The following is a 20,043-nucleotide window of genomic DNA, read 5'->3' as shown; positions in this document are numbered from 1 at the left end:
CAGACAACGTCCTCAGCAATGTTCTGCCTTTATTTTTTACATGCACAAATTTAAATACACTACATAATGGGAGGGGAAAGAGGTTGTCCGGGGCGGGGTAAGCCATGAAAGTCCAGTGTCTGACCACTCCTGATTGGTCCACATCTCCTTATCTCAGTCTCTGGGCAGATATTGCAGCCGTCAGCTTATAATCTTGTTTCGTTTCTCTGAAATAAGTCTTGGCAACACTAGAAATATCTTAGTTTAAGTTTCGATTTGAGCACTACGTAGCAAGGAAAGCTTATTGTTATATGACACAAAATGGTGGTTAGTACATTAGCAAAAAAGCGTATAAAAGTTACAAAAATATAAAAGTTACAAATATATATATTCTCTTTTACCCCGACATTCCCCCCTAAACACTAAGCTTTCCTTTGCTTCGGGGCCTTTGAGACTGTCCATGTGTGGGGAGAGGGGAGGTGGATTTCTTCACCCAATCATCTTAGAAGCTGCCCCCTTATGGGACGCCCCCAGACAATTGAGCCCTACCCTAAATGACACATGGAGTTCTCCCAACTGATCCTAAACTAAATCTTTCAATTGAACTTTGTTATGGGGGGCTGGTCAGACTTGTTCAAAGGAGTATATTTCTCTATATAAGGGGACTATGCAGCACAGGACCACCAGGCCCAATACTAGTAGGCCTCCCATTACTAGACAAACTTGTTGGAAGAATCCCTTGAGCCCTCCCAACCAACTTGAGAAGAAGGAGGTATCTACCCCTGTGTGGTAGCTATCTACCCTGGAACAGACAGTAAGCATATGGAAAGGATATAGAAGAAGGTAGTCATCTTTTATAGACTCGTTCTGTCTTTCTTGCAGTGGGAGGCGTGAATCCAGGTGCTCTTGCCCTCAAGCTTCAGAGCCGTCGGGGTGGTGAGAAGCACAGTGTACGGTCCCTCGAACCGCGGCTGGAGGCAGTCTTTCCGGACAAACTTCTTCACATACACTAGATCGCCTGGGATGAAATCATGTACTGCATCACCTGTAGATTCTGGGAGAGAAGCAGATACTGGAGAGCGGGTGTTAGTCAATTCTCTAGACAAGGCAATCACAAATTTTACCACTCTATCATGTGTTTCAGACAACTCTTGGGGCCTAATCTCTCCTATTTTAGGTGGGGTCCCAAATAAAATTTTATAGGGAGTCAGCCCATGTTTGGCCTGAGGAGTGTGTGTGATATGATACAATACTATGGGGAGTAGGTCGGGCCAGGGGAGGGGATGATCTTAGGTCATTTTCAAGAGCTGGGTCTTGAGTGTGGAATTCATCCTTTCCACTTTGCCTGAACTGGCAGGATGGTATGGAGTGTGGAGGCCCAAATCTGTTCCCAACATGTTCCAGAGTTCTTCGTAGATATTTGCTGTGAAAGCTGGTCCTTGATCCGATTCTATGACTTGGGGAACTCCAAATCTGCAGGCAATTTCAGTGATCAGTTTCTTGGCTGTGACTTTAGCAGTCATGTTGACAACCGGGTAGGCCTCGGGCCAGGCTGAGAACATATCCACGGCTACCAAAACGTACTCGTATTTTCCTGCTTTAGGCATTTGGATATGGTCGACTTGTATTCTCTGCCAAGGGTAGTCTGGTTTAGCCAGGTGTTGGAGAGGGACCCGTGCCGTACACGTTGGGTTGCAGGTAGCGCAGACAGAGCAGGATTTTGAGTATGCAGTCACAATGGAAGAGATTCCGGGTGCAAAGTACAGTTTCTTGATACATGCCAGGGCTTGATTCTTTCCTCTGTGTGTAGGCCCGTGAGCCCATGCTGCCACAGCTGAGTACATGCGTCTAGGCAAGCAAGGCTTCCCATCCACTTGGTAAAGAGTCGAGTTGACCTTTGAATCTTTGCGACCTGCCAGCACGGCTCCTGCCGCTTTCCATTGCTTGACTTCTTCAGTGGGGGTCTTCCTTTGTTCCTCACACAATTTTTCTTCAGGCATCCTGACCCCCCTGGATTCCACTCGTGTCTCCGCTGGACTTGTATGGTCTTCCGCCGGCTGTTCTTTGGCTCTTGCTCTAGTGAGCGCCACAGCTACGGTTTGCAGGGTCTCCCCCATCTCTTCTTCCTTTTCCTGCCACTTTGATGACACATTCTCCACTGCTGCAGTCTTGGCTGCTCGGTCAGCTAGGTGGTTGCCCCTGGCTTCTCTGGATTCTAGTCTTCCATGAGCCTTGACCTTCATAACAGCAACCTGAATGGGTAGTTCCAGGGCCTTCATTAGGGCCTTAATCCATGAGACATGTTTCACTGGTGTACCTGCAGCTGTGATGAATCCTCTAGACTTCCACAAGAGTCCAGAATCATTGCAAATTCCATGTCCATACCTGGAATCGGTATATATATATATTCGCCTTTGTTCCTGCTGCCAGGTGGCAGGCCTCTGTGAGAGCCACAAGTTCAGCTTCTTGTGCAGACATGTATGGTGGTAGAGCTTCAGCCTTGAGGACTGTTAGGTCTGTTGTAACAGCATATCCCGTGTGGAACTTCCCTTGAGGGTCTGCGAGCGGATGTGCCACCATATTCTCTGGAGCAGAAATCTCTTCCTGCAAAATTTTTATACAATCATGAGGTTCCACCAATGGACCTTCACCCTCTTCACCTTCCCCCCTAGAAGGTGGAAGCAAAGTGGCAGGGTTGATAGTCAGACATCTGGTCAGCTGACTTGTCAAAGAGGATGTGAGCAGCGTGGACCGCCTTAAGGCACGTGGAGGCAGTTCGGGCGACAGGGTCCAGGCGGGCTGAGTAGTAGCCCAAAGGCCGATACTTATGATCATAGCGTTGTGCTAGAACTCCAGAGGCATGACCTTCCGATTTCGAGACAAAAAAGTGAAATGGCTGAGTATAGTCTGGTAAGCCCAAGGCCGGGGCAGAGACAACAGCCTGTTTAAGACGGTCAAAACATAGTCTGTGTTGATGAGAAACACGTGGATCTTCAGCATGAAGCCAAACTGAGCCTTCATCCTTGAGACAGTCGTACAGAGGTTGCATGAGCTTTGAGGCATCAGGGATCCATTGCCTGCAGTAAGTGATGAGGCCAAGGAAAGTCTGCATAGCGGAATAGGTGGTTGGGAAAGTGATATCCATGATGGCTTGTTTTCTTTCTTCAGTCAGATGTCTAGTACCTTGTGATATACAATGTCCGAGGAAAATGACCTTGGGCAGACACCATTGGACTTCGCCTTTCGAGACTTTACAGTTAGCTGAGTGAAGAAACCAGAAAAGGGATGCTGACATCTCTGGCAAATTTTCTTCAGTGCCACAGAGTAAAAGATCATCCACATACTGTAGAAGGGTGACCTGAGGGTTCTCTTGAACCCATGGCTCCAGAATAGACTTCATAGAATGAGTGAATTGGTTAGGAGAGTTCTGGGCTCTTTGCGGAGTCCTGGTCCATGTAAACTGTGCTCCTTGAAAGGTGAAGGCAAAAAGAAACCACGAATCTTCATGTAAGGGTATACTGAAGAAGGCGTTGGCCAGATCTAACACCGTGAACAAGGTGGCCGTTGGAGGCACCTGAGACAAAAGGGTGTTTGGGTTGGGTACCACTGGAGTTTCTAAAATGGTAGCTGCATTGACGGCTCTGAGATCCTGAACCAACCGGTATCTTAGAGGCTCTCCCGGAGCGGTTTTCTTTTTTTTACAGGAAAGAGGGGTGTATTGCATGGAGATACACATCTGACAAGGACTCCTGATTCCAGGAGGGAAGCGATTTGGGTACCCAAGCTTTGTTCTTGTGCAGCCTTGAGGGGGTATTGTGGCAACCGTGGATACCTGTGTCCAGGCTTGAGGTGTACTCGGACCGGGGGAACCTGCAGGAGGCCGACGTCCTCTGGCCCACTGGACCACAGAGAGTGAGGTTGTATGGTCATCATCATGAGAGGGAAGGCTTTAAGAACACAGCGGTCTTCAGTCCCTTGTTCGGAATGAGGGTCCCGCAAAAGAAGCTCCATACCATGGTTTCCGAAGGTAATTGTTGCCTTCATTCGCTCTAAGAGATTGGCTCCCAACAGATTGACAGGGCAAGTTTCAGATACCAAGAATCTTGTGAGTACTCCGGTGATAGGAATACAGAAGGAGGGAGCTGTGCAGAGGAAATGACAGATGTGGCCGCCCCAGTGTCCACCAGGAACTCCAGTGGTTGATGGTCCACCTGGTTGTGTGGACCATCACGGAACGACCGGTCATGGTACTATCTGCGGGTTGGACAGTCTCTGAGGATGTGGTCAAGGCTACCACACTCCCAACATAACATTCATCCTTCAGAATCACGAGGTTGTCTTCTGTTTCTAGATGATCCCCTGTCATCTCTTTTGTCTTGTCTTCTATATGTGGGAGGAGTATCATCACCTGTACCTTTAACCATTACCCACTTGATTCCATGTTGGTTGCCAGGGAGGGGGTGGGTAGCTTTCTTGAGCTTGATATACCATGGCAGGAGCGGTTTTCTTCTTTGGCTTAGTATCCTTTTCCATTTTTAGCATGGCTTTTTGGAAAGCTTTGACAATGTTCACTGCGTCATTAAAAGAAGAAGAACGAATCTCAGGGCGTACCCTCAGAACGTCATCTCTGAGAGCGTCTTGTAGGCCATCTACTAGGGCCTGAACCAACAGGGCGGCCTGCGTCTTGACGTGAGGACTGTATCCGAGATCCTCAAAATGCATGCTGAGTCTTGCAGCATATCTTTCCACTGATTCATCAGGGTCTTGTTGAACATCTTGTACAGACCCAGCTTGATCTGACAAGCGATTCTGAGCCCAGGCTTTTAACTGTTTCATGTATTCTAGGCCAGATTCATACGTACTAAGGGATCCTGCTTTTGTGGAATCCATGGCCTTTTGAAAGCTCTCCGTTTTCGGCTAAGTGAGCCTGGCATTCTGCAGCCAGAGTAGAACCAGCAGCAAGGGAAATTTTGCGAGCCAATCCTCCAACATGGCTCATAGGGTGTTTGCAGGGTTGACTATGGCCCCCACCCGATGTGTAAGGATGTCACCATAGCCTATTGACAGAGTGACAGGGCGTCCTGATGGGTCTACTAGATTCTGGGAGCGGCAGGGGTCCCAGACTTCTGAGGGGCTGGGGGGGGGGTGGTGTTCTTTCAGCAGTTGCTTGGAGCAAGGGCCGGAGTATGGGCAATGGATATGGGGTGGAGGATGCCATAGGAGACGTATGGGGTAAAGGAGGGGGGGGGCTGGAGTATCTTGAGCCCATCCCTCATCTGGCTCCGTATCGTCTTGAGTAACAGTATGTTGGCGGAGGGAGAGCAGTCTGGCCTGAAATTCTGGGGAGTTGAGGAGGATATCCCCAGGGTTGTGGGTGACTCCCATAGGAAACAGGGGAAGCGTCTCAGCATCGTGGACTGGAGCAGAGGGTGTCACATTAGTTTCAGATGGGTACTCTGGGACTACGGGCTTTTCCACCTGTGCTGGTGGCTGGTAATATGCACCGGACGGATCTAGTAGTGGATATAGGCTGGATTGGGGCTTTCCGGGCCTCCCACAACAAGTAAGAGGTGTAGCAAGATGGCCGTTGGAGGGAGGAGGTGGGAGTGGGGGTGGGATTGTTCTTGGGGGCAGGGAAAGGTGTAGTAACAGGCATCAACGGGGTTAAGGCCAATTTAGGGTCACATAACAAATCACATTCTGCAGCTTTCATGTATCCGAACAAAGGCTCGGCATTCTCTGTCCCCCCCCTGCACCATCTACTTCTTCCTAGCCTTCAGACTTCAAATCACTCGCTACTCTAAGATGTGCTTGAGTCTGGTGCAAAAATCCTCACCCAACTTTCCCAACTTCTGTGTAACACATTCATTCTAAACTGAAGACTAAAGCCTGCCTGTACTGGATAAGCTTATCATATTATACAAATTCCTAACATTCTTCTTGCCTTCTTGCCTTCCCGTAACTCCACTAATTGGCTTAACTCCTACAGCAGCATTCCGCAACTTACGAGATCTTTCAAATTTGAATATACACAACATTTTCTTATAGAATGCAATGATCTGTCGCGACTCAGATCACTGGTGCAGCCGACAGGTCGCCACCCATCAGTGTAGAGTACCTCTCAATACACTGATAAGACAGAGAGTACGCCTCTCAATCTGTCCCTTCCCTAACCTTGAATGGCGACTTTACAGTACGACTCACCACGGCACCCTGACTGACAGCAGAACCCCTCCTTATGAGGTTTCTCTGTATAAGACGAAGAGTACCTCTCAATCCGTCTTCTTTCCTACCACGGCACCACCCGTCAGTGTAGAGTACACCTCTCAATACACTGATGAGATAGAGAGTACACCTCTCAATCTATCTCCTTTCCTAACCTTGACTTTACAGCAGTCTCTGTGTTAGACGAAGAGTACTCCTCAATTCGTCACAGATTCTGACAGCACAACACCTCCTTTACACTACAATTCAGGAATGCTTCGAAACTTCGACTATCAGTTACGGGAGGCAGCTATCTAAGAAAAGTACAGTGACCGGGGGAGGAGGAGGTGGTGTGCACACGAGCACGCGCAGGCATGCGACGTCACTCGTTTTAACACTTGCTGGTTCAGGACGTGGTGCGGGACGCCCAAGGTCTCACCACTCGACCGGTCACCCACCCAGATCCAACCTGACAACCCAACAGGAACCGCTGCGGCTGACACACAGGCAAGTGAGACATATAAAATACATCTCAACTTACCGTGTTCGATGGAGGTTGATCAGGCCTCAAATTCAGCCACCGCGGTCACCACCAGGGAAATCAGCAATATGGGTCCGGGAGGGCGGCGTACCGCTAGCCACGCCCCACGTTGGGCGCCATTTGTGGGGGTCGTGATGACATTCCACTCGTCCTCCAGTCACTCCAAATTCAAACTATGAGCATGGGTCAACCATTCAAAGAATGAGTCAGACAATAAGCTGGTTCAAGCTCAGAGCATGCTCAGAAGGCTACTACAGACAACGTCCTCAGCAATGTTCTGCCTTTATTTTTTACATGCACAAATTTAAATACACTACATAATGGGAGGGGAAAGAGGTTGTCCGGGGCGGGGTAAGCCATGAAAGTCCAGTGTCTGGCCACTCCTGATTGGTCCACATCTCCTTATCTCAGTCTCTGGGCAGATATTGCAGCCGTCAGCTTATAATCTTGTTTCGTTTCTCTGAAATAAGTCTTGGCAACACTAGAAATATCTTAGTTTAAGTTTCGATTTGAGCACTACGTAGCAAGGAAAGCTTATTGTTATATGACACAAAATGGTGGTTAGTACATTAGCAAAAAAGCGTATAAAAGTTACAAAAATATAAAAGTTACAAATATATATATTCTCTTTTACCCCGACAATAACTACTATAATACTGCCCCTATGTACAAGAATATAACTACTATAATACTGCCCCTATGTACTAGAATATAACTACTATAATACTGCCCCCTATGTACAAGAATATAACTACTATAATACTGTCCCCTATGTACAAGAATATAACTACTATAATACTGCCCCTATGTACAAGAATATAACTACTATAATACTGCCCCTATGTACTAGAATATAACTACTATAATACTGCCCCCTATGTACAAGAATATAACTACTATAATACTGCTCCTATGTACAAGAATAGAACTACTATAATACTGCTCCCTATGTGCAAGAATATAACTACTGTAATACTGCCCCCTATGTACAAGAATATAACTACTATAATACTGCTCCCTATGTACAAGGATATAACTACTATAATACTGCCCCCTATGTACAAGAATATAACTACTATAATACTGCTCCCTATGTACAAGGATATAACTACTATAATACTGCCCCCTATGTACAAGAATATAACTACTATAATACTGCTCCCTATGTACAAGGATATAACTACTATAATACTGCCCCCTATGTACAAGGATATAACTACTATAATATTGCTCCTATGTACAAGAATATAACTACTATAATACTGCCTCTATGTACAAGAATATAACTACTATAATACTGCCCCTATGTACAAGAATATAACTACTATAATACTGCCCCTATGTACAAGAATATAACTACTATAATACTGCCCCTATGTACAAGAATATAACTACTATAATACTGCCCCTATGTACAAGAATATAACTACTATAATACTGCTCCTGTGTACAAGAATATAACTACTATAATACTGCCCCCTAAGTACAAGAATATAACTACTATAATACTGCCCCTATGTACAAGAATATAACTACTGTAATACTGCTCCTATGTACAAGAATACAACTACTATAATACTGCTCCCTATGTACAAGGATATAACTACTAGAATACTGCCCCCTATGTACAAGGATATAACTACTATAATATTGCTCCTATGTACAAGAATATAACTACTATAATACTGCCTCTATGTACAAGAATATAACTACTATAATACTGCCTCTGTGTACAAGAATATAACTACTATAATACTGCCCCTATGTACAAGGATATAACTACTATAATACTGCCCCCTATGTACAAGAATATAACTACTATAATACTGCTCCCTATGTACAAGGATATAACTACTATAATACTGCCCCCTATGTACAAGGATATAACTACTATAATATTGCTCCTATGTACAAGAATATAACTACTATAATACTGCCTCTATGTACAAGAATATAACTACTATAATACTGCCCCTATGTACAAGAATATAACTACTATAATACTGCCCCTATGTACAAGAATATAACTACTATAATACTGCCCCTATGTACAAGAATATAACTACTATAATACTGCCCCTATGTACAAGAATATAACTACTATAATACTGCTCCTGTGTACAAGAATATAACTACTATAATACTGCCCCTAAGTACAAGAATATAACTACTATAATACTGCCCCTATGTACAAGAATATAACTACTGTAATACTGCTCCTATGTACAAGAATACAACTACTATAATACTGCTCCCTATGTACAAGGATATAACTACTAGAATACTGCCCCCTATGTACAAGGATATAACTACTATAATATTGCTCCTATGTACAAGAATATAACTACTATAATACTGCCTCTATGTACAAGAATATAACTACTATAATACTGCCTCTGTGTACAAGAATATAACTACTATAATACTGCCCCTATGTACAAGAATATAACTACTATAATACTGCCCCTATGTACAAGAATATAACTACTATAATACTGCCCCTATGTACTAGAATATAACTACTATAATACTGCCCCCTATGTACAAGAATATAACTACTATAATACTGCTCCTATGTACAAGAATATAACTACTATAATACTGCTCCTGTGAACAAGAATATAACTACTATAATACTGCCCCCTATGTATAAGAATAGAACTACTATAATACTGCTCCCTATGTGCAAGAATATAACTACTGTAATACTGCCCCCTATGTACAAGAATATAACTACTATAATACTGCTCCCTATGTACAAGGATATAACTACTATAATACTGCCCCCTATGTACAAGGATATAACTACTATAATATTGCTCCTATGTACAAGAATATAACTACTATAATACTGCCTCTATGTACAAGAATATAACTACTATAATACTGCCCCTATGTACAAGAATATAACTACTATAATACTGCCCCTATGTACAAGAATATAACTACTATAATACTGCCGCTATGTACAAGAATATAACTACCATAATACTGCCCCTATGTACAAGAATATAACTACTATAATACTGCTCCTGTGTACAAGAATATAACTACTATAATACTGCCCCCTATGTACAAGAATATAACTACTATAATACTGCCCCTATGTACAAGAATATAACTACTATAATACTGCCCCTATGTACAAGAATATAACTACTATAATACTGCTCCTGTGTACAAGAATATAACTACTATAATACTGCTCCTGTGTACAAGAATATAACTACTATAATGCTGCCCCCTAAGTACAAGAATATAACTACTATAATGCTGCCCCCTAAGTACAAGAATATAACTACTATAATACTGCCCCTATGTACAAGAATATAACTACTGTAATACTGCTCCTATGTACAAGAATACAACTACTATAATACTGCTCCCTATGTACAAGGATATAACTACTATAATACTGCCCCCTATGTACAAGGATATAACTACTATAATATTGCTCCTATGTACAAGAATATAACTACTATAATACTGCCTCTATGTACAAGAATATAACTACTATAATACTGCCTCTGTGTACAAGAATATAACTACTATAATACTGCCCCTATGTACAAGAATATAACTACTATAATACTGCCCCTATGTACAAGAATATAACTACTATAATACTGCCCCTATGTACAAGAATATAACTACTATAATACTGCCCCTATGTAAAAGAATATAACTACTATAATACTGCTCCCTATGTGCAAGAATATAACTACTATAATACTGCCCCCTATGTATAAGAATAGAACTACTATAATACTGCTCCCTATGTGCAAGAATATAACTACTGTAATACTGCCCCCTATGTACAAGAATATAACTACTATAATACTGCTCCTATGTACAAGAATATAACTACTATAATACTGCTCCTATGTACAAGAATATAACTACTATAATACTGCCCCCTATGTACAAGAATATAACTACTATAATGCTGCCCCCTATGTACAAGAATATAACTACTATAATGCTGCCCCCTATGTACAAGAATATAACTACTATAATACTGCCCCCTATGTACAAGAATATAACTACTATAATGCTGCCCCCTATGTACAAGAATATAACTACTATAATACTGCCCCCTATGTAAAAGAATATAACTACTATAATACTGCCCCTATGTACAAGGATATAACTACTAAAATACTGCCCCCTATGTACAAGAATATAACTACTATAATACTGCCCCTATGTACAAGAATATAACTACTATAATACTGCTCCTATGTACAAGAATATAACTACTATAATACTGCTCCTATGTACAAGACTATAACTACTATAATACTACCCCTATGTACAAAAATATAACTACTATAATACTGCTCCTATGTAGAAGAATATAACTACTATAATACTGCCCCTTATGTACAAGAATATAACTACTATAATACTGCCTCTATGTACAAGAATATAACTACTATAATACTGCCCCTATGTACAAGAATATAACTACTATAATACTGCCCCTATGTACAAGAATATAACTACTATAATACTGCCCCTATGTACAAGAATATAACTACTATAATACTGCCCCTATGTAAAAGAATATAACTACTATAATACTGCTCCCTATGTGCAAGAATATAACTACTATAATACTGCCCCCTATGTATAAGAATAGAACTACTATAATACTGCTCCCTATGTGCAAGAATATAACTACTGTAATACTGCCCCCTATGTACAAGAATATAACTACTATAAAACTGCTCCTATGTACAAGAATATAACTACTATAATACTCCTATGTACAAGAATATAACTACTATAATACTGCCCCCTATGTACAAGAATATAACTACTATAATGCTGCCCCCTATGTACAAGAATATAACTACTATAATACTGCCCCCTATGTACAAGAATATAACTACTATAATGCTGCCCCCTATGTACAAGAATATAACTACTATAATACTGCCCCCTATGTACAAGAATATAACTACTATAATGCTGCCCCCTATGTACAAGAATATAACTACTATAATACTGCCCCCTATGTAAAAGAATATAACTACTATAATACTGCCCCTATGTACAAGGATATAACTACTAAAATACTGCCCCCTATGTACAAGAATATAACTACTATAATACTGCCCCTATGTACAAGAATATAACTACTATAATACTGCTCCTATGTACAAGAATATAACTACTATAATACTGCCCCCTATGTACAAGACTATAACTACTATAATACTGCCCCTATGTACAAGAATATAACTACTATAATACTGCTCCTATGTACAAGAATATAACTAGTATAATACTGCTCCTATGTACAAGACTATAACTACTATAATACTGCCCCCTATGTACAAGAATATAACTACTATAATACTGCTCCTATGTACAAGAATATAACTACTATAATACTGCCCCTTATGTACAAGAATATAACTACTATAATACTGCTCCTATGTACAAGAATATAACTACTATAATACTGCTCCTATGTACAAGAATATAACTACTATATAGTTACATAGTTACATAGTTAGTAAAGCCGAATAAAGACTTGCGTCCATCAAGTTCGACCTGTTAGTTCTGTAATTGCTAAAGTTGATCCAGAGGAGGCAAAAACCCCAAATGATTTGGCCAATCTTCACCTGAGGAAAAATTCCCTCCCGACTCTGAAACCAGCAGTCAGAATAAATCCCTGTATCAACCTACTATTTTATTTTATTTTTAAGTATATGCTGAAATCTGCCTGGTATCTAGAAATGCATCCAGTCCCCGCTTGAACTGGTTTAGTGGATCCGACATTACCGTCTCCTCACTCAGTGAATTCCATATTCTCACTGCTCTTACCATAAAGAACCCCTTCCTATGCTGGTGCTGAAACCTTTTCTCTTCCAGTCTTAGTGAATGCCCTCTTGTTACCGTAATATCCCTCCTTTTGAACAAATCCCGGGCAAGGTCTCTATACTGTCCCCTAACATATTTCTACACATTTATTATGTCCCCCCTCAACCTTCTCTTTTCCAGGCTGAATAGTCCTAGTTTTGCCAACCTCTCTGGGTATTGCAGTCCCTCCATTCCCCTTATTAATTTTGTTGCCCTCCTTTGTACCTTTTCAAGCTCATTTATATCCTTTCTATATATTGGGGCCCATAACTGAGCACAGTATTCCAGTATAATACTGCTCCCTATGTACAAGAATATAACTACTATAATGCTGCCCCCTATGTACAAGAATATAACTACTATAATACTGCCCCCTATGTAAAAGAATATAACTACTATAATACTGCCCCTATGTACAAGAATATAACTACTATAATACTGCCCCTATGTACTAGAATATAACTACTATAATACTGCCCCCTATGTACAAGAATATAACTACTATAATACTGCCCCCTATGTACAAGAATATAACTACTATAATACTGCCCCTATGTACAAGAATATAACTACTATAATACTGCCCCTATGTACTAGAATATAACTACTATAATACTGCCCCCTATGTACAAGAATATAACTACTATAATACTGCTCCTATGTACAAGAATATAACTACTATAATACTGCTCCTGTGAACAAGAATATAACTACTATAATACTGCCCCCTATGTATAAGAATAGAACTACTATAATACTGCTCCCTATGTGCAAGAATATAACTACTGTAATACTGCCCCCTATGTACAAGAATATAACCACTATAATACTGCTCCCTATGTACAAGGATATAACTACTATAATACTGCCCCCTATGTACAAGGATATAACTACTATAATATTGCTCCTATGTACAAGAATATAACTACTATAATACTGCCTCTATGTACAAGAATATAACTACTATAATACTGCCCCTATGTACAAGAATATAACTACTATAATACTGCCCCTATGTACAAGAATATAACTACTATAATACTGCCGCTATGTACAAGAATATAACTACTATAATACTGCCCCTATGTACAAGAATATAACTACTATAATACTGCCCCTATGTACAAGAATATAACTACTATAATACTGCTCCTGTGTACAAGAATATAACTACTATAATACTGCCCCCTATGTACAAGAATATAACTACTATAATACTGCCCCTATGTACAAGAATATAACTACTATAATACTGCCCCTATGTACAAGAATATAACTACTATAATACTGCTCCTGTGTACAAGAATATAACTACTATAATACTGCTCCTGTGTACAAGAATATAACTACTATAATGCTGCCCCCTAAGTACAAGAATATAACTACTATAATGCTGCCCCCTAAGTACAAGAATATAACTACTATAATACTGCCCCTATGTACAAGAATATAACTACTGTAATACTGCTCCTATGTACAAGAATACAACTACTATAATACTGCTCCCTATGTACAAGGATATAACTACTATAATACTGCCCCCTATGTACAAGGATATAACTACTATAATATTGCTCCTATGTACAAGAATATAACTACTATAATACTGCCTCTATGTACAAGAATATAACTACTATAATACTGCCTCTGTGTACAAGAATATAACTACTATAATACTGCCCCTATGTACAAGAATATAACTACTATAATACTGCCCCTATGTACAAGAATATAACTACTATAATACTGCCCCTATGTAAAAGAATATAACTACTATAATACTGCTCCCTATGTGCAAGAATATAACTACTATAATACTGCCCCCTATGTATAAGAATAGAACTACTATAATACTGCTCCCTATGTGCAAGAATATAACTACTGTAATACTGCCCCCTATGTACTAGAATATAACTACTACGGTATAATACTGCTCCTATGTACAAGAATATAACTACTATAATACTGCTCCTATGTACAAGAATATAACTACTATAATACTGCCCCCTATGTACAAGAATATAACTACTATAATGCTGCCCCCTATGTACAAGGATATAACTACTATAATACTGCCCCCTATGTACAAGGATATAACTACTATAATGCTGCCCCCTATGTACAAGAATATAACTACTATAATACTGCCCCCTATGTAAAAGAATATAACTACTATAATACTGCCCCTATGTACAAGGATATAACTACTAAAATACTGCCCCCTATGTACAAGAATATAACTACTATAATACTGCCCCTATGTACAAGAATATAACTACTATAATACTGCTCCTATGTACAAGAATATAACTACTATAATACTGCTCCTATGTACAAGACTATAACTACTATAATACTGCCCCTATGTACAAAAATATAACTACTATAATACTGCTCCTATGTAGAAGAATATAACTACTATAATACTGCCCCTTATGTACAAGAATATAACTACTATAATACTGCCTCTATGTACAAGAATATAACTACTATAATACTGCCTCTGTGTACAAGAATATAACTACTATAATACTGCCCCTATGTACAAGAATATAACTACTATAATACTGCCCCTATGTACAAGAATATAACTACTATAATACTGCCCCTATGTACAAGAATATAACTACTATAATACTGCCCCTATGTAAAAGAATATAACTACTATAATACTGCTCCCTATGTGCAAGAATATAACTACTATAATACTGCCCCCTATGTATAAGAATAGAACTACTATAATACTGTTCCCTATGTGCAAGAATATAACTACTGTAATACTGCCCCCTATGTACAAGAATATAACTACTATAATACTGCTCCTATGTACAAGAATATAACTACTATAATACTGCTCCTATGTACAAGAATATAACTACTATAATACTGCCCCCTATGTACAAGAATATAACTACTATAATGCTGCCCCCTATGTACAAGAATATAACTACTATAATACTGCCCCCTATGTACAAGAATATAACTACTATAATGCTGCCCCCTATGTACAAGAATATAACTACTATAATACTGCTCCTGTGTACAAGAATATAACTACTATAATACTGCCCCCGAAGTACAAGAATATAACTACTATAATACTGCCCCCTATGTAAAAGAATATAACTACTATAATACTGCCCCTATGTACAAGGATATAACTACTAAAATACTGCCCCCTATGTACAAGAATATAACTACTATAATACTGCCCCTATGTACAAGAATATAACTACTATAATACTGCTCCTATGTACAAGAATATAACTACTATAATACTGCTCCTATGTACAAGACTATAACTACTATAATACTGCCCCCTATGTACAAGAATATAACTACTATAATACTGCTCCTATGTACAAGAATATAACTACTATAATACTGCCCCTTATGTACAAGAATATAACTACTATAATACTGCTCCTATGTACAAGAATATAACTACTATAATACTGCTCCTATGTACAAGAATATAACTACTATATAGTTACATAGTTACATAGTTAGTAAAGCCGAATAAAGACTTGCGTCCATCAAGTTCGACCTGTTAGTTCTGTAATTGCTAAAGTTGATCCAGAGGAGGCAAAAACCCCAAATGATTTGGCCAATCTTCACCTGAGGAAAAATTCCCTCCCGACTCTGAAACCAGCAGTCAGAATAAATCCCTGTATCAACCTACTATTTTATTCTATTTTTAAGTATATGCTGAAATCTGCCTGGTATCTAGAAATGCATCCAGTCCCCGCTTGAACTGGTGTAGTGAATCCGACATTACCGTCTCCTCACTCAGTGAATTCCATATTCTCACTGCTCTTACCGTAAAGAACCCCTTCCTATGCTGGTGCTGAAACCTTTTCTCTTCCAGTCTTAGTGAATGCCCTCTTGTTACCGTAATATCCCTCCTTTTGAACAAATCCCGGGCAAGGTCTCTATACTGTCCCCTAACATATTTCTACACATTTATTATGTCCCCCCTCAACCTTCTCTTTTCCAGGCTGAATAGTCCTAGTTTTGCCAACCTCTCTGGGTATTGCAGTCCCTCCATTCCCCTTATTAATTTTGTTGCCCTCCTTTGTACCTTTTCAAGCTCGTTTATATCCTTTCTATATATTGGGGCCCATAACTGAGCACAGTATTCCAGTATAATACTGCTCCCTATGTACAAGGATATAACTACTATAATACTGCCCCCTATGTACAAGAACATAACTACTATAATACTGCTCCTATGTACAAGAATATAACTACTATAATACTGCCTCTATGTACAAGAATATAACTACTATAATACTGCCCCTATGTACAAGAATATAACTACTATAATACTGCCCCCTATGTACAAGAATATAACTACTATAATACTGCCCCCTATGTACAAGAATATAACTACTATAATACTGCCCCTATGTACAAGAATATAACTACTATAATACTGCCCCTATGTACAAGAATATAACTACTATAATACTGCCCCTATGTACAAGAATATAACTACTATAATACTGCTCCTGTGTACAAGAATATAACTACTATAATACTGCCCCCGAAGTACAAGAATATAACTACTATAATACTGCCCCCTAAGTACAAGAATATAACTACTATAATACTGCTCCTATGTACAAGAATAGAACTACTATAATACCGCCCCAAGTTTCCATGCTGTATACATATTATCAATTTATTTTTTTGTGCCTCCAGTTTTGCGAGATGGTTTCCACCCCGGAGATAAGCCGCTGGGCCGGTCCTATTATCGACGTCCTCCTGGATTATGTGGGGAATGTGCGGCTGTGTTCCCGGTTACAGGAGCATCTCGACAGCTACTCAGATTGGGATTGTATTAAGAGAAAAGCAGGTACCTTCTATCCATCATACATCCATAGACTCCAGTGGGAGTAGTAGTCCTCTGTTACGTATCTGCTTCTTCCATGCGTGTTCTCCTGTAGGGTCTTGAATCCTTGGTAATGATGTGTATTATCCCTGGTGGGCCGGGTGCTGGCACTGATGGAAGTCGATGGTCTTTGGTGGAGGATTTAGTGACCTTTGACCTATTTTCTAAACTTGTCTCTTTGTTCCTTTTTGTAGAACCTCCGAGACCCCTGACCCACCTGTGCCGCGTAAAGGTCCGGAGCGTTGTGGAGAAGAATCGCCTGAAGCTGTTGGACACCTTGCCTCTTCCCCCAAGACTCCTCCGCTACTTGAGTCATGGCGCCTCTGATTGCTAGCTGCGGGACAAGGGTCTGCGCCGAAACATGAGGAGCCAAAAGGTGGAGTCTGCAGCATTCCTGTCCTTGCACCGGGAGCCTCCAGAGGGCGCCGTGTTCCGATCACAGCGCTCCTCGGAGGACGGATCGAGAAGCAACAGCAAGTTACATAAAGACAATGGAAGCGTAAAGTCACTGAGCACATGACAGGCGCGATCACGTAAGTGTCTCTTAATGCGGACCCCGTCCCTGGTGGGCTACCTGTGGACCCCGCTCACAAAACTGCTGCAACGTGAGGGCTGTGAGTTCAGCTGTGTCCGTTATGCTCACGTTGTACGTAGGCATTTTGCATGGAATGAAATTTCACATTATGTGTTTTTTTTTTTTAGCTATTTTTGGATTTTTTAAAGAGACAGCAAACATCGTCTGCACTTTTACTGTACAGTTTATTCTGTTGCTCACTGGTATCAGCCGTTTCAGTCCAGAAAAGCATTTACTGTTGTGTTTTTCAATGGGATGAATGAAAGTAAGTGGAGGAATCTCCCCGTCCCACGGATGATCTTAACTTCATGGCACACAGGTGCGTTACATTAGCAGCGCTCTGGCCCTTTAAATGCAGATCTGGTGTCTGATGCGGGTTACAATAACATTTATTGTATTCATAATGCTATATACTGATTGTATCCCTGAATGGAAAGGGTACGAGGGACATATGGACCTCGGGGAGTAGAGGGTTAAGGATTTAGGTTAATAATTTATTGTCAATTGTTACCGCCCTCTAGTGGTGGGCATAATATATGCAGAGAATCTCTCACCCTCTGTCCCAGATAAGACTGATCTTCCCACCAATCCTCCAAATGGGATGAGGGGATCAAAAGTTTCCCAAATGTTCTAAAAAAGAACATATTACCATAAAAAAATAAATAAAAACGTCCTCATTATTAGTAAAATGGTAGAATTCTCCCATGTAGGGAGCGGTGGGCCGGAGCGCACATGTCTCGCAGGGGCCGGAGTCTCAGAGCTGCAGCTTTACCCCTTGACCTCACAATTTAATTTCATCTGTAACTGATTAGTCAGGACACCAGCCGCATTATCCAAAAAATGCCACAGGGGGAGTAAGGCGCGGCCAAAGAGCCAGCACGGGGCTGCGATGGGAAGACGGCACTGAACGGATCCTCTATTCTTGATGCATGCCTTATCCTGCAGCCGCCACTAGAGGGAGCTCAAATTGAATTTAATGCTGAGGGCTCCCCCTAGTGGTGTCTTTAGGAGAACAGAATCTTGTAATTCTATGACTGTGTACAGAAAAGCGGAGGATTTGGAGCTGTGTGTGCAATACCAAGAAAAGTTACAAAATAAGGAGGGTCATCAGAGGACTCACTGGAGCCCAATGATCCTTTTGTACACTCCAATTTGTACAGTCATTTATAGATAGTTCTTGAACATGGGGACAGTATAACAATAATTATGTTAATCTCCACTTGGGGGCAGTATAATAGTTATATAATGTCCAGTAAAGGACTCTATTATAGCTGTATTCTCCCCACTAAAGGGCAGAATGACAGTCGGTAAATTCTCTCCACCAGAGACCAGTTTAACTAACAATTACAACAACAGTTACATTCACCAGGGGGCGTATAACATTAGTTATATCCTCCCCACCAGGGGGCGTATAACATTAGTTATATCCTCCCCACCAGGGGGCGTATAACATTAGTTATATCCTCCCCACCAGGGGGCGTATAACATTAGTTATATCCTCCCCACCAGGGGGCGTATAACATTAGTTATATCCTCCCCACCAGGGGGCGTATAACATTAGTTATATCCTCCCCACCAGGGGGCGTATAACATTAGTTATATCCTCCCCACCAGGGGGCGTATAACATTAGTTATATCCTCCCCACCAGGGGGCGTATAACATTAGTTATATCCTCCCCACCAGGGGGCGTATAACATTAGTTATATCCTCCCCACCAGGGGGCGTATAACATTAGTTATATCCTCCCCACCAGGGGGCGTATAACATTAGTTATATCCTCCCCACCAGGGGGCGTATAACATTAGTTATATCCTCCCCACCAGGGGGCGTATAACATTAGTTATATCCTCCCCACCAGGGGGCGATCTAACATTAGTTATATCCTCCCCACCAGGGGGCGATCTAACATTAGTTATATCCTCCCCACCAGGGGGCGATCTAACATTAGTTATATCCTCCCCACCAGGGGGCGATCTAAC

General features: G+C 40.8%; 1 protein-coding gene across 2 annotated transcripts in view; it reads left to right on the top strand.

The window, feature by feature from the left end:
* ASB2 (ankyrin repeat and SOCS box containing 2) overlaps positions 1 to 19,828 on the top strand; it is a 139,014-nt gene extending 119,186 nt beyond the window's left edge. For both annotated transcript variants that reach the window (XM_073638308.1, XM_073638307.1), the window contains exons 9-10: positions 17,300 to 17,453; positions 17,684 to 19,828. In XM_073638308.1, coding sequence (XP_073494409.1) covers positions 17,300 to 17,453; positions 17,684 to 17,823 — 294 coding nt within the window. In that variant the 3' untranslated portion in view covers positions 17,824 to 19,828. The remainder of the gene's footprint in view (positions 1 to 17,299; positions 17,454 to 17,683) is intronic.
* The last annotated feature ends 215 nt before the right edge of the window (positions 19,829 to 20,043 follow it).

This window comes from Phyllobates terribilis, unplaced genomic scaffold (assembly GCF_046119375.1).
Source record: "Phyllobates terribilis strain yellow unplaced genomic scaffold, ASM4611937v1 Scaffold_7__3_contigs__length_470593459, whole genome shotgun sequence".
Classification (NCBI taxonomy): Eukaryota; Metazoa; Chordata; class Amphibia; order Anura; family Dendrobatidae; genus Phyllobates; species Phyllobates terribilis.
This window is presented reverse-complemented; position numbering and strand designations above follow the sequence as displayed.